Raw genomic sequence first — 24,474 nt, 5'->3', positions numbered from 1 at the left:
TGTTTTTACAACAGTAAATGTAATGTGGAGTAACATGTTTAGGTTGTAAAGTCACCTTTGGTTGCATTGAACTAATTATAATGATTATTTGTAATTCCGCAAATGTTGTTCTAAGTCACTATAGAGTTAGCTATGTTTAATGTCAAACCCGTTCCTACGCCTTTGGTTTCCAGTATGTGTTAACTGGCAGTACTACTACTGATGTCTTGTGATGCCACTGATGTACATCTGCTTTTATGGAAATTGAGGTTAGAAACAGACAGTGTTTGTGTTTGCTGCTGTTGACCTTTCCTCTCTTCTTTTTTTCCTTACAGCAAAGTCCAAGTGTGCGCCCACATTCTTCGCCTGTGCCAACGGGGTGCACTGCATCATCGGCCGCTTCCGCTGCAACAACTTCCGGGACTGTCCCGACGGCAGCGACGAAGACAACTGCAGTGAGTATCTCATAGCGTCCATCATTGCCAGTCTCACATGCCAGAGTAGATCACACTAACTGACCTGAGGATAGCTCTGTCTTTTAGCCATCCAGCAGAACAGATCAGCTGCCTGTCAGAACAAAGCGTGATCAGCGCGTGATGTACAGTCTCAGCTCTTTTCCCAGGTGCATTACCACCCGTTTTGTTTTGAACTTTTCAAAAGAGTGCTTGTCCTATTTCTCAGCAGATGAGAGAGAGCGAGAAAGAGAGAGAGAGAGAAGAGAGAGAAAGAGATTTCAACAATCACTATCTCACCTGAAGCAGTGTTGCATTGTGTTGCTTCATATCTGGAATTGCTGTTGCTAACATGCTTAGATCTTGTTCTGTGACCACAGAATAAAAAACAAAATTCTTCACAGTAAAACTAGGATGTGGATATTTAAATATGCAGATATCTGAAGTTAACTTAAAGCAGCATTATCCCTTTACAGTTGGTAAGTGTAATCACATTTTGAGCCCCTCTAAAAGGCGTACCTTACATATGCTTTTCTGGACAAGCTGAGAAATACAGGACTGGCACTCTAAGTGAAATAATCATGGGGACTCAGGCTTAAGAGTAATATTACAGGAACTAACACCAAGATGGTTCTCGCACGTTTTTTACCAGAGTAATGGCAGCACGCTAAGCCTGAAAGACTTAAAGGGAATTTTTCACAGTTTCTACGTAATGTAGTGATTAAGGTATAAACGGCCCTTCAAAGAAATATGATGTAAAACCCTAGATATGCATTGTTGGTAATGATAAAATAATGATAAATCATGCATGTATTTTACCAAATAAATGTATTTACCATTCAAAAATTACACCAAAAACAAAGCACATTTGGAGTGATTTTCTTGTTACTGGTGTCCTCCATGGATAATAAATATTAAGGTATGCTACTAAAAGACAAAGTGACCTCACCCAATATGGTATGAAAAAAAAGTGTCTCACAGTTCTCACAAGCTTTTCACCAGAGTATTGGCAACACACTAAGCCTGGAGCACCAGCAAACTTACAAAAGTTGAAATCTTACGTGAAAGACAGGCGTTAAAATTAAAGGACAATGAGCAGTTGTTCCAAACCATATTGGTATATTTAATGTGTGTATTAAACTGCATCCTCTATAGTAAAGATACAATACAATTATCAGAATTGCTGTAATAATCACTAATAAAGAGACAGTTTTCTCTGCCTGCTGAGTCAACAGCCAGCGTGTATAGCTTTTTGCACTAAATTGTATCCTTATAAGGCACCTCACTAATTAAATGAAAGGGAATGTAAAGCTCAGAAGCTCAGAGGTTTGTCACGGTGCAGCTAAAATACTCTGTGCGCTCTTTCAGATGTAATTTTGGAATGTTTTTTTTTTTCCCCCCATCAATGTTTGATCCAGCCTGGCCTCAAAAGACTGTGTACCTGCTTTGGCTGCACGACTGTTGCAAAGCGAAATCCCATTGAGCGGAGAGAAAGAAACAGAGAGAGACGCTCTGCATAGCCCGCAGGGCATCGTGTACGCTCAGATCTAATCTAACCGTTTAAACGGAGCCGAGCTTAAAGCAGCCAGTCCCGCTACACTGTGTAATTGTCTCGATCTGTCCTCCAGATAATTCTGCTTCATTTCGCTTCTCCCAGCTATAAGAGAAGAACGCAAGAAAAGTTGGAATTATTTTTTTTTTATTATTATTCGCATGGAAAGTTGCTCACGTAAACTTCTTTCCCCTCTCTCTCTCTCTCTCTCGTTCTTATTCTCGCTCTCCCGCTCTCTCTTTCTCTTGCTCAATCGCTTGTTGGGTTGCCAGCTCTGGCTTTTTGATGTGTCATCCGTGTGTTTGATATCTGACATTGATTTGCAGTCTCCGGATAGAAAGCTGCACTCTAATTGGCTTGAGTGAGGTGGGGACCGTCGCTGCTCAGCAGATTTTATCACAATGTCACACAGTGTGTTATCAGCAGGCAGGAGACGATGACAAACCGGAAGCTGTACTATTATGAAGATGAGGGGCTGATAATGTGCTGGGGTTTAATAAGCCGAATGAATGGTGATGAGAGGGCATTTTAGTGGTGAGAGATCAATGAGGTGTGTGTGTGTGTGTGTGTGTGTGTGTGTGCGTGTGTGAGACTCACTGAGGGAGAGCAGTTAGCGCAGGTCATAGCCTACATGGCCACTGTCTGCTATAATGCTAATTATGGCCGGTAAGAGACAATGACCTGCTGACACTAAGATCCAAATTAAGATCTGTTCTCTCTCTCTCTCTCTCTCTCTCTCTCTCTCTCTCTTTCTTTCTCTCTCTCTCTTTCTCTCTCTCTGCAGCTGGTAATCCTCTGGTCTGCTCGTCAGCACGCTTCCACTGTCGGAATGGACGCTGTGTGGACCACAGTTTTCTCTGTAATGGGGAAGACAACTGCCAGGACAACAGCGATGAAGAGAACTGCTTTTCTACAGCAGGTACCCAATTATAGAACACACACACACACACACACACACACACACCGGCCTTTCCACTTCAATCCCACACACATTTTCAGCTTTGTGGACCTGTCCACGATTTTTTGGCCCGCTCTTTACTGCAGGTGGACTGAGCATAAAGATAGCCTTCAGAGCTCAGCAAGGACACGGTACACAGCCACACACACACACACACACACAAACACACTCTCACTCTCTTTTTTTCTGTCTTTCATGCTCTCTGTCTCGCTCTCTCTCCTTCCCTTTCCAAATTTATCATTTCTCATTTCTCTGTCCACCTCTCTGTCTCTCATCCTTTTGATCCTCTCTTGTTCTCTCACACTTTCTCACTCAGGAAACAATTTTCTCCCTAATTTACAAGGCCAATTACCCAACTCACTCATTAGGACTCCCCCATCACTTGTGATGCCCTAACACCAGGAGGGTGAAGACTAGCACATGCCTCCTCTGATACATGTGAAGTCAGACTCCTCCTCTTTTTAAACTACTGCTGATGCAGCATTGCAGAACAGCATCACAGCGCTCTCGGAGGAAAGCGCAGCGACTCGGTTCTGATACATCAGCTCACAGATGCCTTGTGCTGATCAACATCACCCTTTACAATGATGTGGGGTGAGAGTGCCATCTACCCACCCAGAGAGAGAGAGAGCAAGGCCAATTGTGCTCTCTCAGGGCTCCGGTAGCCAATGGCAAGCTACATAGACCGGATTCGAACCAGCGATCTCCTGATCATAGTGGCAGCACCTTTTCTCCTTTTTTGTCTTGTTTTCTTGGGTTTCTTGCGCTCTCTTTATTTTCTTTTTCTCATGTTTTTTTTTCTTTCATCTTTGTTCAATCTTTCTTCGTTTTTTTCTCTCTTTTCCTAGATTTCTCACTTTCTTGGTCACTCTTTTCTTTCTCTTGCCCTCATTCTCCCTATCAGTATCCCTTTCTCCCTCTCAGTCCTTTTTGTCTTTGTTCTCCCTCTCAAAAAGTGAGAGAGAGAGATAGAGAGAGAGCAAAGTGTGAGGGATAAAAGTATTTGTCATTTTTCCCTCATTTTTTCTCTCTCCCTCTTTCTCTCTCTGCCTGCCTACCTTCTCTTTTTCTTACTCCTTTTCTTTTGCCTTCTATTTTCCTATTAATTTCTCTCTATTCTTATCTCTCTCTCTTCTTTTTTTCTCACTCCCTCATTCTGTCCATCTCTGATTCTTGCTCCCTTATTATTTAATTATTTTTCTTCCCTTTATATTTTACTCTCTTGCTCTCTTTACTCTTACTCTCTTTCATTGCCTTCTCATTCTCAAATATTTTCTCCCTTCCTTTCTATGACCTCACACAAATACACAATGCGCACACACACACACACACACACACACACACACACACACACACACACACACACACACACTTACTCTGTACCAGGCGAACTTGCTGAAATGCCAGCTTTCCCCTGAGCCCTGAGCCTCCCTTTTTAATAAGAGCAGAGCTGCAGGTGACAGATAAGACCTGCACTATCCCCTCTAAACACCTGAGCCTGCCTGTCTCTTTCTCCCTCCCTCTCCCCCTCTCTCTCTCTCTCTCTCTCTCTCTCTCTCTCTCCCTCTCTTCCTCCCTCTTCTCCTCATTCCCTTCAGTCTGTTAATCAGCTTCTTCTATGTGGACAGATAGAAAATCAAACAGGGCTGGGAAATGGAAATAAAGAGGGGATGAAGAGAAAAACAAACAGAATACACACTTACACACACCTGAGCCCATCCATACCCTTCTGTATTTTACTCAAACAGATCCAGCTGTGGCCTGCTGTTCTCCATTGTGTGTTTGGAGTGACAGTGTTTGGCACTGTTAGCGGTTCTGTTGGCAGCATGCTCGTCTGTTAGTTGTCTGTTTGCTAATGGATGCTTTAGAGAGGAAGTTTTGACTAGTGGTAAACAGTGCCACACAAACGACACAAGCGCTGTTTACAGATCAGCTGAGAGCGAGCGAGAGAAAGAGAGCGACAGAGCACGAGCGAGAAAGAGATGTTGATGGAGGGATTGTGGTGAAGAAGGCTAGAAAAAAAGCCGGTGTGCAGATTTAGTTTCAGATAGCTGGGAAAGCGGAGAGCGAGTGAGCGAGCGAGTGAGCGTGAAAGTGAAGGAGAGGAGGCAGCGTGAGCGATGGGGAGAAAACTGCAGTTGGAATGCAGCATGAAAGAATCGCTCACGGACGCGCTGCAGCTGGAGGTGCAGGAAAGCAATTCTAAAAGAGATGTAGATCCTGATAGATATCACTTTAAGAGATGGAGAGCAGCTCAGTGTTGGAAATAAAGTTTGTCGGAGGAGGAAAGTGCTGCATTTCACTTCACGGCTGTGAAGCTGCAGCTCCACACTGCTTTAAACCAAACTGAGAGAAAGGCTGCACCATCCCATATATTCAGATGCACAAGTCCTTTCAAAACATTATGACCAAATTGTTTTTTTACACTTACTGTCCATCTCATTATATAGCTCCACTGGACCATATAAGAGCACTTTTTGTAGTTCACCATATACAAACTGTGTTTCTTTGCATGCCCTATATTCAATATTTTCAATAGTAGTGAGGTGTTAATGTGTGTTTTGCTGCTACGACTGGATTAGACACGGCAGTGTTGCTGGAGTTTTTAAACGCTGGATCCATTTACTGTCTACTCTATTAGGCTACGTTCACATTACAAGCCACATTGCTCAAATCTGATTTTTCGCTTCACATTCACTCATGTTAGGGACATGTGCACATTGATATGTGTATAAACGTTGCCTTCTTTACCAACAACAAAAAATGTCATATTCAAGAGAAGACTCATAGCTTTATTAAGGTAAAATGGATTCGTTAGCTTATCATATGTGGAGCAGCATCTTTTGCTGGAGTGGAGAGCAAATAGCTGATCTGAAGTACATGTTCAGGTCGAGGAGGTGAAAAAAGGCCAGGTGGTTTGCTTTTGCTGTTTTTGCAGCTATAGAGTGTAAATGCGTAATAGCAAAAAGACTCATAAATTCCGATTTGTCCGCTCACAATTATGTCGCATGTCCATGGACCGGATACATATCCGATTTAAAACCACATATAAAAGTGACTCAAATCTGATTTAAAAATATATATAATATAGGTTTGGCACGTTCACACAGCCATGAAAAAAAAACAGATCTGAGCCACATTGAGTCACTTCAGCCTGGTAATGTGAACATAGGCTTAGACTCTGCTACCTAGTTGGTCCACCATGTAGATGTAAAAAGTCAGAGATAGAAGCTCATCTGTTGATGCACAGTTTGTGTTGATCATCCTCTAGTCCTTTATCAGTGTTTACACGATGCTGTGCACAGGAGGCTTTCCGCTCAATGCTGTATTTCTGGTTGGTGGACTATTCTCAGTCCAGCAGTGACATTGTGGTATTTAAAACTCATTGGTATTTATATCAGAAGAACACACACTAACACAGACAACACTGTGTCAGATTCACATCCAGATGTTTTTCATGAGTCTTTTTTTTCTGTATACAGGTGCTTAATGCAGTCATTATCAGCCAGCACTGGTGTTGTGCTGAATTCTGTTTTGCACCATTCTTAATTAAAATAAAAACAAATTAATTTGTGTAATACCGAAGATGATTATTTAGTTTTGGGCTCAGCAAAATGCTTGTCACCCTTAATTCCCTTAAAATAAAATCACTCTAAATGATTTAAATTATTATGAATAATGTAAGTACTAATGTAATATGTTAAGTGCCTATACTTTGCAGTTGCAGCATATTTACTTTTTGCAGCATATTTAAAATAAATAGCAGACAGTTTGCTGCATATAGCAAAATGTTATTTAAAATTTGTAAAAAAAAAAAAAAATATATATATATATATATATATATACACATCCTCTGGTCCCTGACTTTTGCTGATTTTTTTTTTTAATTTGGCCCTTTATGTGATTGAGTTTAATACTGCTGGTCTAGAGGGATATAAAGCCCCGAGCATTGAGCTGTGGAGAAGTGAAACCTCTATATACCTCTTATATACCTCTAAATATTATATACCTTATAGGTCATAACTCACTCAACATTACTTATTTGTTGCTGTCAGGCAGAAACCTTCTATATCCATTAGTTTTTTTTTTGTTTGTTTGTTTTTTTCTCCTGTTTTTCATTTTTTGACATAATGTGAATCTGGCACATGTTGATTAGATTGTGTCAAACCTTTATGATATATGATGTATGGACCAAAAGATGTGATCCAAAGTGTATTGGAATCGGAATACATTTTTTCCTATGTTGATTTCCTTTGAGAGTAAAGAAGAAGGCAAAGATTTTTTTTTTTCCAGTAAAGATGACATTTTGAAAATATCATGTTTTTGTGTGTGAGAGCGAGGAGATATTTTGAGATTACTGTGATGATCTAAAGGTGGTATAGGTGTGTGGTGGTTTCTGTATGTGTGTATGTGGATCGAGAAGAGAGAAATAGAGCAGAGATCTTCTTCTCTTCCATATACATTCTTCTCTCTTTGCTTCCTTTAGCTTTGAGCTTTTTGTCCATGAGAAAGCGATGGAGTTCTGAGAGAATGGCACAGAAAGAGAGAGTGACAGACAGAGAGACAGGCGGGAAGGCCGGGGCGAGACAGACGGAGGAAGAACACGGGAGCTAAAGTGTTTTTGAAGCTATGAAAAGCCTTCTGCTCGCTTTGTGCTTTTCTGAAGAAATGGCGCGTTTTATCCAGCTAATCGGGAGCATCAAAGGCTGCTCGTGTGTGCGTCGTGTGTGCTGGCCTGTTATGTTGTATATATTAGCGTTTAATTTGAATGCAATGCATAATTTAATGCAGATAATGACGAGCTTTCTGTACGATATTCAGCGCTGTGTTTCAGTGTCTGCCGTGGTTTAAATGGCTGGGCTGGAGGATTTTTGTTCTCTGGCTGGCTGCGGTCTCGGTGGCTCGGGGGACGGGGCAGACTTTAGCCTTTACAGGGAGGCTGATTTAAAGCACTGGCGTGAATATGTCTGCATATAAGTGGAGGGCAGCGAGCTGTCAAAGCATATTTCAGCCCTTCTTATGAGCCGACACATATTTGAGTGTTTTAATCAGTGCGGAGCAGACTGCAGAGGGACAGACTGGGAGGTAATTATGTCTGCCCTGAACTCCGCTGACAACACACTGACATGTTACATTAGGCTGCTGCATGACTACACTATCAACAAGAGAGCAGGGAGGAAAAAATAAAAAATAAAACACCACACACACACACACACACACTGTGCTTCTCACTCACACACATACACACACACACTGCTTTTCACTCTCTCTTTCACACACACACACACACACACACACACAAACTCACACCAAATTATATCCCTTTTTAGGTTATTTCCCTTGACTTACAAATGGGGTCAGCCGAAAGATCCATCAAAAATAATCATGTTTTTCCATCACCCTCTCTTCGGAGCTACCTCTATGTAATAAGGGTTTATATGCCCGTGCCTGAACCACACTCCAAGAAATGCTGACTTTTCCTAGATTTTCTTCAAATCTAAAATATCTCAGTGGTTCATTATTGTTGTCATAATTTTCAATTAAGTTTTTTTTTTTTTTTTTCCATTATTATTATTAATTTAACAGCAATTCCAATTTTTAAAGCTACTTTTGCTTGTTAGATTGAATTTATAGTGCTGAAAAGAAGAGCTTTTCTTGTGGCAATTAATAGGTTAAACATTATGCTCTTATCCACAGTGAATTTATTTATAGTCGTATTATACAGGTAGGTAATGCAGCATTATAGATTTTGACCTAGTCTTACTAATGCCATCCTTTGATGTTTTTTGTTTAGTTTTTTTTTTTTTTTTTTGGAAATTTACTATTGTTCTAAATTATTTTTGGGATAAAAGGGGCAGATATTATAATATTTTTTCTTCTTTCTGCTGCCTTTCATTTTATTTGTGATTTGTATATATTTTTTCTTCTGTATATAAAATTTATTTTGTTTATAATGAGATGAATAAATCTTCTAATAATCCTTACACCAAATGATTTCCAAGTGACTTCACTCTCGCAGACGGTGTCAATTTCCAATGTCGCGATAAAATCATGAGAGTCTTGCTAGAGTCGAGTTGCGGTCCCGTCATCTCGATCATTCAGTGTAAGGTGGTTAGGATTGACGGTTTACGTGGACCACATGGTCCAGTGGGCTAAGAGCTGCCACTATGATCAAGAGATCGTCGGTTCGAATCTAATATGTTATATTGGATACTTTTCCTCAATAAATAAATGGCATAGTATTTTTTTTGTCACATTTGTTTAGCTGCGGTTCTTTTTTTAATTTTATTTCAATTTTTATTCCATTTTCTCCCCAATTTACACAGCCAATTTCCCAACACACTCATTAGGACTCCCCATCACTAGTGATTACCCAAAACACCAGGAGGGTGAAGACTAGCAAACACCTCCTCAAACGCATGTGAAGTCAGACTCCGCCTCTTTTCCAACTGCTGCTGATGCACATATTGTGCTGATTGATATCACCCTAGGAGTGATGAGGAGAAAGAGCCCCATCTACCCACCCAAAGAGAGTGAATCCAGTTGTGCTGTCTCAGGGCTCCAGCTGCTGATGGCCAACTACATGAACAGGATTCGAACCAGCGATCTCCCGATCATAGAGGCAGCGCCTTTAGTCCGCTGGACCACTCAGAGTCCCAAGCTGGGTTATTTTTATCTATTTTATCTACTTTAATGATGTTTTAGGCCAACTCAAGGACTGGTGGATTGTGGTTTGTCCCGATCAACAAATTGAACCCTTATCTGCTATGAACCCACTACACTACACCAACTAATAAACCCTACAATATCAGGACACAGACCACACACACATTGGGTGTTACCAATAAGTCCTCAAACTGTACCCCCAGATCCAGCGTTATGTAATTAGAAATATAGAACTTTAGATCTTTTATCTCATCTCTCATCTGCCCACACCAGCACAGCAGTGCTGATAAACAGCAGGACGTCCACAGTAGCCATATAATCCATAAATAAACGTCATGAAACACATTCAGATCCTAGCAGGCAGCATTATGCTGAACTGTAAATGCATTACCCACACACTGCTGTGTGTTCTGGTACAGTGGATCAATATTCGGAAGTGCAGATGCTCTTTTGTGACTAAAATAATTCATGTTTAGTACGCTCCCAATCTCTCTTCTCATGACCGCTGATTATTACAGGATACAGTACAGCTAGATTTGTGCCTTTTTAACCAATACTCAAACTGGCCTGCAGCCGTCCCATAAAAGCTGTTCTCCGGATGATAAATTGGTGCAATAGGAAGTTTGAATTTGTTTCTCCTGCTGCGTTTATGAGGTGCATCTTCAGATTTTAATAGCGCTTTCATGCAGCCGTCCTCCGCAGATGGTTTTTGTGGTGCTTTTGGAAGAGAATGAGAGTTGTATATTAAAACGGGGACTGCTGTCTTAACATTAAATGGAGGAACAGGATCGAGACTACATCCCCATTACTCTGCGTTCGTGTAAACATAAAAATATTATTGGAAAAAACAATGCTGATTTTTGTGATGACACTTTTATTCATCCACAGCTGTACATGAGGCCTCTGTAGAGGCACAGATTCTGATGCTGGCAGAGGTATAACCACTGATGTATGTGTTTTAGTGTTAGTGTGGGTGGGTCAATGACATTTAAGGATCTTGCACTTTTGGATAACTTTATGCCACTCCACTTCATCCATCTTCTGCTTGATTATATTCCAGAGGTTTTTAATTTGGCAAAATCAAAGAAACTCATCATTTTAAGTGGTCTCTTATTTTTGCCAGAGCTGTCATCATCTCATTTAAAATCTTTTAATTCAGTAAGACAGGTGTCATGTCATTGGTGTGTGTGTGTGTGTGTGTGTGTGTGGTTGTGAATGTGTGTGGCTGTGTCTTTGTGTGTTGTGTTTTACAGCTAAGAGACAGTTACACACCATATCCAATCAGTAATAGGGCAGCATAGATAATGGATATTCTTCATGCTGGCTGTGTCTCTCTCTAGAGGTCTGCAAACTCTCTAACCCATGAGAGTGTGTGTGTGTGTGTGTGTGTGTGTGTGTGTGTGTGTGTGTGTGTGAGTGTGTGTGTCTCCGGTTCACCAGCCTTTGCCAACTCTCTCTGTAAAGCCTCTGTAATTAACAACCTTTTTTTCTTCTACATCTAACCTTACCCCCGTGACCATGGAAACATACTCGCCCACTACCTCCAAAAAGAATTCCTCCTGGGATAAAAGCCCCAGTGTTCCCAGTGTTCTTTTCTCACCTCTCTCCGGCTCTATCACTGTCTCACTCAGGCTCACTCACCCACCATAGCAAACTCTCTTCTTTTCATTTTGTTAACTTAGATTAGACATACAGCCCAGAGAACCCAATGTTCTCCACACCAGAGAACACTGACTAAACGCTTTCCGGGCCAGAGAATACGAACCTTACGTTTTCCAGACCAGAGCATGCCGATCAAGCATTATCCATGCTGGAGAACACTGACCCATAATTATCCAGATCAGAGAACACTGACCCATCATTATCCAGATCAGAGAACACTGACCCATCATTATCCAGATCAGAGAACACTGACCCATCATTATCCAGATCAGAGAACACTGACCCATCATTATACAGACCAGAGAACCACAACCCAATGTTATTCGGGCCAGAGAACACTGACCCATCATTATCCAGGCCAGAGGTTATAAACCTGATGTTATTTAGGCCAGAGAACACTGACCCAATGTTACCCAGTCCAGAGAACACCAACCCAATTTTATCCAGTCCAGAGAACAGCAGCCCAATTTTATCCAGTCCAGAAAACAGCAGCCCAATTTTATCCAGTCCAGAGAACACCAACCCAATTTTACCCAGTCCAGAGAACACCAACCCAATTTTACCCAGTCCAGAGAACACCAACCCAATTTTACCCAGTCCAGAGAACAGCAGCCCAATTTTACCCAGTCCAGAGAACACCAACCCAATTTTACCCAGTCCAGAGAACACCAGCCCAATTTTATCCAGTCCAGAGAACACCAGCCCAATGTTGTCCAGGCTAGAGAACACTGACCCATCATTATACAGGCCAGAGAACACAGGCCCAATGTTATCCAAGTTACAGAACACCAACCCAATGTTATCCAGGTCAAAGAGCACCAACTCAGTGTTATCCAGGCCAGAGGACACTGATCTAATGTTATTCATCAAGAGAACACACACCCAAATGTATTTCAGACAGAGAACACTGACCCTGCATTATCCACAGTAGAACACACCAGCCCAACGTTACCCAGGAAAGAGCACACCTCACATTAACCAGGTTAGTGCTCACAAATCCATTGTTATCCATGCCAAACAACACCAACCTAATATTATCTAGGCCAGCGAACACTGACTCATCCTTATCCTGGGTGGTCACATTAATTGACCAGGTATGAACAGGGTTCTAGTGTTTGTTAGTGTTTGGTTGAGTCATTGTTGCCATTGCATTACTATCATTTTTAAACTTTTTATAAACGTGTGTGTGGATTTTAAGAAAGAAACCTACTCACAGAGTTTGGCTTTGTGTGTGCGTACGTGTGAAATGGCTCTGAAGAGGTTTTTTAATGGGCCAGTAGAGAGTAGCACATCTTTTCAGAGACACCAGGCACACCATGCTCTGATAATCCAAAACCATGACCACACCGTACACACTGCCAAGACACTAGCATCAGCACACACACACACAAAGCTCTGTCTCTCTCGCTCGCTCTCGCTCTCGCTCTCTCCTCATCTACATCTTTCCTCCACCATTACTCTTGGCCAGGGATCTAGATGATCTCACTACGCCACTTTGCCAAAGTCAGAACTCTCTCTCTCTCTCTCTCTCTCCTTTCACAACAATCTCTACGCTCTCTTTCTCTCTGTGCTGACTGAAAGAGAGTGAGTGGTTGGCACAGGCTTGTATTGTTCTTTCCTCATTGGCCTAATTGATGCAGTGACAACGCTCGGTCCAGAACCAAGGTCTATTCAACCTTGGCCTCTTTAGTAAGGGCCTGGTGAGACATCTACACAGTCCTTTCTCTCTGGGCAATTAAGATAAGACACGGCAGTAGAGGAGGGCACATAGACCTTCTCATAGCTCAGACGTCACCGCATTACCACCGCAGTACTCTATAGGGGAATATGAAAGCACAGAATGAGCTGAAGCTAGAATGATAATGAGGAAATTACTAATTGAATCTCATTGGGGCTTTTTAAAAGCCCCCTTGGTGAGGAAAAGGTTGAATGACACCGTTCTTTGGCATAGTTTTCTGAACTGAAAAAGTGTTTGAAACATATGCCCTGCTCTGCTGTGAGCACTCCACCTACTGTAACAGACCCCCAGAACACTGTTATGTAGATACAATACATTTTTTTTTTTACTTTACTCTTTATCACTATAATCTACCAACACAACACCTTTAATTTGAGGGAATCTGTCATCCGTCTGTTGCTTTTTCCCCTTCTAACGTAACTTTACCCCTCAACCCACGCAGATGGTAAATCAGCAAGATATATAAACCTATATGTAAAGATTTGTATATGTAAGTGATAACAATATCGAAGTGAAATTATATGTTTAATGTGTAAAACTGTACAATTAAAATCTCATCTTGGATACTAGGATGAGATCAAATTAAAAGACCACGTCAGTTTCTGAATCAGTAAAATGAACATTGATGTTTCATACTATAAACTACAGACAGCATTTCTCCGAAATTCCAAATAAAAATATTGTTGTTTATTGTCATTTATTTGCAGAAAATGAGAAATGGCTGAAATGACAAATGTAGACGCAGAGCTTTCAGACGTCAAATAATGCAAAAGAAAACAAGTTCATATTCATAAAGTTTTAAGAGTTCAGAAATCAATATTTGGTGGAATAACCCTGTATTTTAGTCAAAGTTTTCATGCATATTGACATGTTCTCCTCCACCAGTCTTACACACTGCTTTTGGTTAACTATCAGGCCACTCCTGGTGCAAAAAATCAAGCAGTTCAGCTTGGTTTGACGGCTTGTGATCATTTTTCAAGAGCTGTACATAGCATCTTGTGATTCATTTGCCAACTGATGTTGCAGCTCTTCCTGTATATCCTGCACACTTGTAGTTTACATCCTAGCTTGTTTCATAAATGCTCGTTTCGCTATAAATCTGGTGACCTGCTAGGCAAAGGAAGTCTTTCATTCTGGTGAAGATATTCCTTGAAATCATCCTGTGTGTGGGTGTCTGTTGAAAACCATATTTGAAGTGCTCAAAATGAAACCTCCATACTCCAAACCCAACAACTGTTGGATCCAAAACAAAACCTGGATTCATCGCTAAATACTATATGATTCCAGTTGGTATCAGTCTGGGTTTCTTTTTTATATCACTATTGCAAACTAGGGCAATGGTATCTGGCTGACAAATGGCCTAGAAGTGGTGGGCACAATCACCATTCTGCTTCAGTTAGTACAATGATTGCACCTTTTCAAAGTCTAATAACTGGGTAAAATATCTGTGTATATAAAGTCCTGCCTGTTAATAGCTGTTAGTAATCTCTCACCAAGAGGTACACTACCCAGAATTGTCCTTCTAGTTCCTTTTTTATAGGACAGCAAAAGCATTTTTATGCTTTCTTGTGGCAAAACCCAGTGTCTAATCAAACCACACCAGTGATCCTTTACATATTTGTTGTGTAATGTATTTATTTCTTGTATTTTATAATCAGTAAGTGTGTGTTTGTGTTCAGCTACTTACTGTTTAAGACCTGCTGGGATGATACTGCAGAAACTAGTGTGTTTATTCTTCTGTAAAATGGTAGAGAAGCTGAAAGGTGAGGAAAGGATGTAGTGAATGCCCTGAGAGAGGGTTTGAGGAAGAGTGATTGTGTGTCAGCGAGAGAGTGGGAAGGAAAAGTGAGAAGAGGGCTGAAATGAGGGTGCGGGTGGACAAAGAGAAATAGAGAGAGAGAGAGAGAGAGAGTGGGAGATGAAAAACTACAGAATGAGAATGAGGTAAATGGAAGAGAGAGAGGGGAAAGAAAAGGGCATTGATGGAGATAGAGGATTATGTAGAGTGGCAAAAGCTCAGAGGCAGGAGATTAAAAGGCCTTCCCATAGTTTAGGGTGGGTGTAGTGGAGAGAGAGAGAGAGAGAGAGAGAGAGAGAGAGGGAGGAAGATGATGACAGAGCGCAAGGTAAGGGTGAAGAGAGTGAGAGAGCAAAGCAGGCAGATAGGAAGAGAGCATGAGGGCTGGAGAAATATTGGTATTTTTTGTTTGAGGGTGTTCCCAAGGGCTCCAGATCAGACTGGTGGGATTAAGGCCCTTCATGCAGGGCTCGTCTGAACAGCGTTAATTACTGACTGCGGATCAGCTCGGCTTTGGCCTGCTGCGAGCACACAGTGAGATCGCCTGGGATTTCATCCTTCTCACACACAAACACACACAGGCCTGTCGCCTAGGCTGACCTGAGAGCAGTTTTGGGCTAGAGCAGGGGTCGGCAATTAAGTTTGGCCCAGGCCAGATATTTTCCAAGCCATTACATGGCGGGCCACAAAAAAAAATATATCTGTTTTGAAAAAAATGAAGTGTAATGGGATGGCATGTTACAAACAAGTAGCTCTCCAGCCCAGAGGGTTGTTGAACCCAATTGCAGAACAGTGGTCTCAAAGCAGGTAAACTCAAGAAGAAAAGAAATAAACAAATGAAGAAACACATCACTCCTCATGCAGGATTGAACCCATATCATCAGGGTCACGGTCCAATACACTACCGCTGCCACGGCTTGTGAATTGAGACACGATGGGGGAAAATGTCCTCATGAGGAGATAGGGAGCCAGAGAACGGGTGGAAAAACGAGAACGGGCTGAAACTACCAAGTCATAAACAAAAGCTCGCCACAGAAGCAATTTTATTTTTTATTTTGTTCAGTATCGTTCATCATAGTTAAAAAAAAATAAATGTTACATAGTTGCAGGCCAGAGATGGCCCGCTGGCCGCCTATTGCCGACTCCAGGGCTAGAGAAAGATAATAATTATTCAGTTACCAGAATGGCTCTCCATGAAATACCTTCACCACAAGCTTTGATTTTTGCATATGTCTTGTAAAGAAATAAAAGATTAAAACCCTCTTACTCCAGAGGTCTGGAAATGTGGGTTCAGTCCTTGCTCTAGAATGGAGTTGTTGTGGTTTGGAGTGTGGGTGGTTGGATTTGGGTTCTGGGTACTATGGTTTTCTTGCACCTCCCAAAAACAGATATGGTAGTTTTGTCCATGTTGAATGTTATCCTGTAGGTGCGAGTGCAAGTGAATGACTGTGTTTTGTACCCTGCAAAGAATTGACAAACTATTGGGTGGGTATTCTTGCTTGCAGCAAAGTTCCGAACCTACCAGAACCATGACTAGAAAAGATAAAGTAACTAAAACCTAATGGAAATGACTTGCCTACAAAGCAATATGTAGTTAACAAGAAATAAAAACTGATGCATAAAAGTCTACATGTAGCTAACAAATTAGTGCTGCACGATTAGGGCAAAATATCTAATTGCAATTTTTCCTCGAAATATTGTGATTGCGATTATTTTTAATCCATTTAACCCTAAACCTGTATTAGTGGTTAACATGTCTATGAAAATATTCCCAGGGTTCTTAGATTAAATGCAGTTGTCAGTTTTAATTTTAAACTGTGTGTGTATATACATAATATGCATTTATGTATTAATCTATATTTTCTTTCTCTTCAAACTACATTTATCAAAGTTATTATTATTATTATTATTATTATTATTATTATTATTATTATTATTATTATCAAAGGTTCACAGCTTTTCTTTACTATTAGACAGACCTTAATGGTAAGATAAATGAAAATAAATGAAAATGAAAAATTACATCCATTTAAATTGCGATTTCGATAAAAAAAACTAATAATCATTCAGCCCTATAGCAAATAATGGAAATTGCTCTCCTAAGGGTCTACACATAGCAAATAAGTTAAGATAACTGCTTGTTTAAATGGTTAGATGGGAATAAAAAGCAATGGATGATGTAAAGATGCCCACACAGCTAATGTAGCTGAGAAGTGATAGATATTATGCCTACAAGGCTAATGTAGCTAAAACTAAAGTGATCAGCTTGTGTTAAAACCAAAAGACTTGTACTGTAAAGTCAGTGCAGTGGTTCTAGCAAGCTTTTGAAACTGATGCCAACAAGGCTAATGTAGTGGACAAGCATTAGAAACATGTTTGCTAACAGTGTTACAATGATACAGTGTAGCAGGGTAACACTGTATGCAAAAAAAAAAAATGAAACATTTTCAAAGAAGCTTTATAGCTTTTTCAGATCAGTGGTTTCCAAACTGGTCATCTGGGACCCCCAACAGTTTACATTTCTTTTGTTCTATACTTAATGTTGCAGGTTGGGTTGGTGCCATAAACTGGCCTCTCTAGGAGGTCTCTGAGAACTGGGTTGAGAGCCTGATCTAACTGTACAAGTCTTCTGTCACCCAGTCTACTGGGTGGCCACTTTCCGTTAAGCTTGTAGGGAAGCAGTAGCTATTATTTGTTAGATACATTAGCCTACATCTGTAGACATGCAGTTCCCATTGCTTGTTACTACATGTTGCCCTGTAGGCATTAGAATACATTATTCATTGGCTACATTATCCTTGTAGGCAGACTGTTCTCATTACCTGTTAGCTACAGGTAGTGCTGCAGGTGTCAGTTTTCACTACTTTAAAATTGTTCACAAAGGTAAATCTGTTGAACATTTACGGTGTATAAATAAACCTGGTCCAGCTGCTGTGCTCATGGTGTGAGGAGAATACTGTGACACATTCAAACGCACACCTCTGCTCTACATGTTATCTCAGAAATACACTTGATTTAAAGTTTATGCACATGCAGACACAAACTCTGTGGTGTGTGTGAGTGTGAGAGGCCCTGTGCTCCGCTCCTCATCCTGTAGCAAAGTCTCTCTGGTACTTTGTTCTCCAGGAAATCTTGTAAGCTGCTTGAAATGGTAATGCTGCTGCGCTCCTCAGCGGCTTTTATTTTTATCCTCTTTTTTTTTTTTTTTTTTTTTTCATTTCACCCTCCATCCACATCTCTCTCGTTCCCTCGCTCCCTGTCGACCGAGCACTGATGTGTCTCAACTGAGCAGAAAGAGCCTGACTCTGAGAGGGGAGAGAGTGAAAGAGAGAGTGAAAGAGAGAGTGAAAGAGAGAGTGAAAGAGAGAGAGAGAACGCGAGAGAAAAGAGATATAGGAACGGGAAAAGAAAGAAAAACACCTTTGACCTCTGCAGCTCTGTGCTGTTTTGTTTTTCTCCTTTACTGCATGTTAACATCTCTTCCTCTCGTTCAGCACAGTGGGGGATCATGGAGCAAACTTCTCCCTCAGAAAGAGAGGGAGGAAAGAAGGAGAACATGCTGAAGACATGATGATTTAAGGCAGCAATGCAGGACTACACAGAACTACTTCGTAATGCGTTGCTCTAATCAGACCATTATTTTCATACGTTATTTATCCAAGTCACTGTGCATTACTGATTTGTCATTTTCCTTACAATGGTTTTCTTGCAACTTACAATGGTTGCTGTCCATTACAGGCTAACAGTTAACAGGCTAAAACTAGCACTCTGGCTGAACACGCACTCTCACACAACCAGCCGTCCTCTTTCTCTACCTCTCACACACACACACACACACACACATGCACATACAAAGCTTCCACTAAAGTGAGTATAATATGTAATAATATGTAAATATGTAAATGCTACACAAATAAACACTGTACTCAATGGAGTGTAGTAACTTTGTACCAACCAGCATCCTGCAAAAAGTGTAAAATACTGCTGTGATAGAAAATAATGGTAAATGAGTTCCTACTAAACTTTTTGAGTGATGTGTTGGTTTTGAACTATACTGTCCTGAAGCAAAGGGTAGGGACAGAGTGTAATGTCCAGATTTGGCAGTGAGGTTCTTGAAAGGACTGTAGGCTTCATATATTAATTGGAATAATTGGTATATATTATTGCTCTCAGGACAAACCATTGTGCACTCTATTTCAATGATTATGGTGCAACAGAAGTAGAACATAAGGCATAAGCATAAAGCATAAGCTCATGGCACTGGCATGACCTTATGAGGAAGATATATTTTTGGTATTTTCATGAGCGTTACTCTAGCCTAGTGCAGAGATCCTGTGAACAGGGCTGGAGTTATGGTAAATACAGTGTCAGAAAGCATGGTTAGGTGTTCTAGTAGCAGCAGTAGTAGGTAGTACCAGTAGTTCTACTCAGCTAAATGTATAATAGTGGTGGTAGAAGTTGTAGAAGTAGTAGCATCAGTATATATTTGTAGTTTCTTTCGTGTATTCTTTGCGAACCTTCACGGAACAGGGGTCACGGTTCGATTCGCGCAAACGCACGCAGAATACACAGTACAGGTAGTCACTGGAAACAGTGCACTCTGATAAAGAACACTGAAATGCATCCAGTAATATGCTTAGAAAAAAAAAATATTTGTAGTTTAAGCAGTTAAAAGTAATGCTTTTTTTTCTCGAGCCCCCCCAAAAAAACTAAACATGGTTATAATCAATTCAGTTCAATTTAATACATTTTATTTAAACAGCGCTTTTTACAACAAAAGTTGTCACAATAGTGATAAAATAAAGTTCCATTGTTATTATATAGTTAATAAAGGTGAGGCTATACAGAATTCCCAGCCTCTATATTTTTCCACCAACCATACAGATAACGTACAGAAAACGCACAGATAACGCACCGAACCTTGGCCTTTATAACTGAAGGTGTGAACCGAACCGTACATTTTCAGAATCAGAATCATACCATTACACCCCTTGCTATAAATCTGTGTGTACATTTCTTTACAGAATAGATGAAAATCGTAACAGTAACTAATCAAATCAAAATGTCACTAAAGCAATGAAACCTGAAGGAAAAAGAAATGATTAATTAAAAATGCAATGATAATTGCTTGTGATTGTGTGTGCATTCTTAGTATAAAAGCTATCAAGCCATAAAGAAGAGCTTGCTGCATTTTATTATTATTTATTTTTTTACAGCAATTTACTCTGCCTTGGTGCACATCTAAATTGTCCACAACAGCTGACATTGTCATTAGTAGCACAGATGTCCAGCTTTCTTTTATTCAGTATATGTATGATTACTCTTGCTCCACTTCCTCCTATACAGTCTAGGGTTGGGTGGTGTAGAAGAAGGTCAGAGAGTATAGGGTTCGTGTGTGTTTGGTCAGTATGACGGGCAGGGCTAATAAACGCGTGTGGGTCTGCCGTATCTGTGAGCACGCAGAGTAATGAAGTTCGTGAGGCATGCGAGTCTCTTCATATCAGTGTTTTATAAAGATGAGTCACGTTCCAGTGTTCCTGGAACTTGGAGCGTGCTAGCCGAGTACACTTCTCTAACTCACGTCCTCCCTCTCACTATCCGTCCCTCCGTCCCTCTATCTCTCCATCCCTTAGGCTGTTTCAGACACTCAGGATCACTCCCTGTGCCGATGGGGGCTGTTTTTAATGTTGCATCAAAACCAGTCACTGGCCTTCCTGCTGCTATTTGTAAAGAGGATACAGTGTGTGGGCTGAGTGTGTGTGTGTGTGGCTTCAAATCTTTCGGCAAGATAGTTTTGGGAAGAGTCGCATTGATTTGTGCTTATAAATACAGGACGAAAGTGTGTGTCTGGTTGGTATTGATCCTACACATATTGGGCTGTTCTGATACCAGAAAGTTTGTGTGTGTGTGTGTGTGTGTGTCTGCTTGGTAAGTAAGTGATTTCTGTCCCGCCTCTGGGAGCTCTCTGACCACCTGCTTTGATGCAGTCTGCTGCCCATTAGGATACATACATAATTGATGAAGCATTTATTTCAGTTCCTCTCCTCGTCTGCACGGTCGTGCCAAAATGTGAATTAATAGCTAATACTGGTGAGCAATCAATCCACCCCATAATAGACCATTTTAAATCCCGCAGACACCTCATACAGCTCTGGGAAAAAATAAAAGACCACTTAAAAATGATGAGTTCCTTTGATTTTACCAAATTATAAACCTCTGGAATATAATCAAGAAAATGAATGATCACAAGCCATCAAACCAAGCTAAACTGCTTAAATTTTTGCACCAGGAGTGACATAAAGTTATCCAAAAGCAGTGTGCAAGACTAGTGGAAGAGAGCATGCCAAGGTGCATGAAAACTGTGAAAAAGATGCATTAAAAAACAGGGTTATTATCTGCCAAATATTGATTTCTGAACTCTTAAATCTTTATGAATATGAACATGTTTTCTTTGCATTACTTGAGGTCTGAAAGCTCTGCATCTTTTTTTGTTACATCAGCCATTTCTCATTTTCTGCAAATAAATGACAATAGTTTATTTTATTTTACTTTAAACATATGTCTATAAATAGCAAAATAAGAGAAACTGATTCAGAAACTGAAGTGGTCTCTTATTTTTTCCCATAGCTGTTTTTTTTTCAGCAGCACAAACACTATTTTTGTTCAGTAATACATTTTAAGACGTTAGGTCTTAATTTAATTTTGCGGTAACTGTTATGCTATTTAATTATTTAGTTAAGTGTGAATGCAAGCTTGAGTCAAAATCTTTAACAAACTGATGTGAATCTGTACAGTTCTCAGAGGATTAGCAGAATGGACTTTCATTGTAAATATGATCACCTGAATACCTGATAAATCTATGCATCCATCTAAAGCATTATTGGTGCATTAATAGAGTTTAAGTGGGTACTTGATGTATAAAAAGTGTATGTTTTCAGTTGGGGTTACAACCTTGTTATTTTAATGGAATACACTGTTTTTAATGGTTATAGAGAGCTCATGATAGAAGAGAATCTCTGATTAGCTAGCTAGCTGAGGGAATTGTAGCTAGTTGCCTAGGTTTACTAGATTGTAGCTTGAAGCCACTTGAAGCTTGTAGCTCATGCCCCAATCACCTCAATGGCTCATGCTGTCTTTCATCTTTCTTTATTTCTCTCTACTCTTTTTTTTTGAGCCCTATCACAAGCATTTGGCCTACCATTAGCTTATAGCCTTTCAGCCATTTTTAAACTTCCCCGTGGTAATATTTGCAACCCAGCTTCCTTTTTCCTTTCCAGGGTCCCTTCCTAGCAGCCTATGGTTAGCTTAAAGGCTTGTCTTACCTTGCTTAGGTATCCTTCTGGAGTAGATATTAAATTTAGCAATGGGTGCAACTCGTCACTGTCCAATAAAAAAAAAAAAAACAAGTATCACCATTTTTGTCGATTTTTAGTTTACTACATAATTTGAACAGACAAACGATCCCTTATGCTGTGCCAATAGTTGCCAATAGTTCAAATGACCTGAAATAAACTCTTTTTACATTGACTTCCATTAAAAGTTTGGAAGGTTTTTCTCTCTCCTGTAAAGTTGCTGTTTTGGATTTTTTCATTGGACAGCAACGAACTTAAAACAATTGAATTCATTTATTAGACATGGTTAAATCCACCTTAAAAAAGAAGTCCAGGTAGATTTGTTTGGGCTGGGTTGACTTTCTGGGCTGATAAACAGTAGCTGTGGTTAGGTATTCAGGACTGAGAGTGCTTTAAAGAATGTGCTCTCTCTTTGCTTTAGTGCTTGAGTGAATTTCACCACTGTTTGTTTTTAGGGGCTCAGAGTGTGTGTCTCTTGTAATTCTCTTGTATTTCCAGCTATTTCTTCGCTGCTTGGCATGGAAGAGAATGGAAATGCCTCTTCACGAGCCAAGTACCTGCTCTCTTGCCCAAAAAGACAAACAGCAGACTCAGTTCTTCCAGGCTCTTCCTTTTATCACACCTCTTTAAATTCTCTTTCTTTTTCCCCCTCTCTGCCTTTCCCTATGTGCTGGCTGAGCACTCTGGCTTTAATCGGTCTTTAGCAACACCTGAGCAGTGTGGCTGGAGGACCGAGAGACACTCTCTGGACTCTCCGGAGCTTCTTTTCACTTTTTGACAGCTAGCTTTCAGCTCTGCTGGGCTGTGCATCACCAGAGTCTGCCAGTCCGTTCCACGGGCCGAATAATCTGTTCTATCTTGTTCTTCTCCTTTTGATGGACGTGGAGCGCAGAGGCCTGGCAGCAGGGCCTGAGGCGGAGCTGTAATGTTGGAGCTGGATAAAGCAGCTCAGTGGAGATGAGAGCAGGGCAGGATGGAGACAGGCCTTTTGTTTCAGCTGGATGGATTAGGGGTAGCAGCAGTCTCCATGAACCTGCAGAGGAGTGGGCTGAGAAGTAGAAGTTGCTGGAGAAGGTTGGGGTCTGCTGGGGAGTTCAGTGTCAGCTGTGAAGCAGCGATGAGAAGTCTGATTTCATTTTTACGAACTGTACTTTTCTGATACTTTTTTGTATAAGTCAAGTCAGCTATACATTCTCATGAGCTCCTCATATGCAGTGTTGTTCTTTTCAGTGAATGAATCTGATGTCAGAGCTATTACTCATTAATGGAATAAGTGAATGCACAAAGCACAGCCACACAGTGAAATGAAGAGAGAGGATTCACAATTGCCAAAGGTATTGAAGAGCTTACAGAACTTCAGTGTACTGTAATAGCATTCCACCACTGCAACAAAAAAAATCAACCTGAGAAGGAAAAAGCAAACAAGGAGTTGACTGACAGACTATTTATATGAGGTTTAGACAGACATGAACAATGAAATCTTAAAATCCTAATAATTAAAATGCATATATTTATTTATATCAGAAATGATTATGGCATTCTGTTTCTCGTTGTGACAAATTTGAACCATTGCTCTTTCAGCACAGTAGACTAAGTAGACACAGTAGACACAGACTAAGGCCCACACAAATCTGGATAAAGATGGATAACAAGCAGCGTTTTAAAAAAATATCCTCATCCACACGGACACGCCATACTACTCAAAAACGCTGAACTGAACAGGGATTCTTTAGTCATTCAGAAGTTTTTTCGCCACTTCTCAGCAGCAACTACTTGTCAAAATTAATAATTACTAATTTTCAAAATTGTCCCACCAGGTGTTTGTTCGTCCAGGCCTGGTCCATAATCTCACGGTTTGTACCTCCAGACAGCAGAATTGGGAAAAACTGCTTATTTTGATGCCTCCACTGTGTTGGGTAATGTGAGAGTAACATTAAATTAAGCTGTAAACACGATATTAATCCGCAAATCGCAGAGAAAACAGATCTAATCCAGACTCATTCTGAACATGCTAAGCTAATGTAAACAAAAAGCAGTAATGTGCATACTCGCTGTCTGATGTCAGCATTTTGAGAAATCTTCGTTTTCCCCGTCCACACGGCTCAAGTTTTCAAAAATCTCCATCTTGGAAGGCATTTTTGAAAAGCTTAGTTTTTCGGTGATGATTTCCACCATTTTCGTGTGGACAGAGCCTAAATCATGCAATAGAGGTTTTAAATTTCAGATACAAAGGGTTAAACACAACCAAAAATGACAGATTATTTACATGTTTGTTTAGTTTATTAGTTTAGTTACATATTTATTCATTTTTAGTTTT

General features: G+C 40.5%; 1 protein-coding gene across 1 annotated transcript in view; it reads left to right on the top strand.

Annotated features, from left to right (window-relative positions):
- ldlrad3 (low density lipoprotein receptor class A domain containing 3) overlaps positions 1–24,474 on the top strand; it is a 140,190-nt gene that overhangs the window by 86,863 nt on the left and 28,853 nt on the right. The window contains exons 3-4 of the mRNA XM_022672167.2: positions 315–434; positions 2,768–2,902. Of these exons, the coding sequence (XP_022527888.2) occupies positions 315–434; positions 2,768–2,902 (255 nt within the window). The remainder of the gene's footprint in view (positions 1–314; positions 435–2,767; positions 2,903–24,474) is intronic.

The sequence above is a fragment of the Astyanax mexicanus genome, chromosome 2 (assembly GCF_023375975.1).
Source record: "Astyanax mexicanus isolate ESR-SI-001 chromosome 2, AstMex3_surface, whole genome shotgun sequence".
Taxonomy (NCBI): domain Eukaryota; kingdom Metazoa; phylum Chordata; class Actinopteri; order Characiformes; family Acestrorhamphidae; genus Astyanax; species Astyanax mexicanus.
This window is presented reverse-complemented; position numbering and strand designations above follow the sequence as displayed.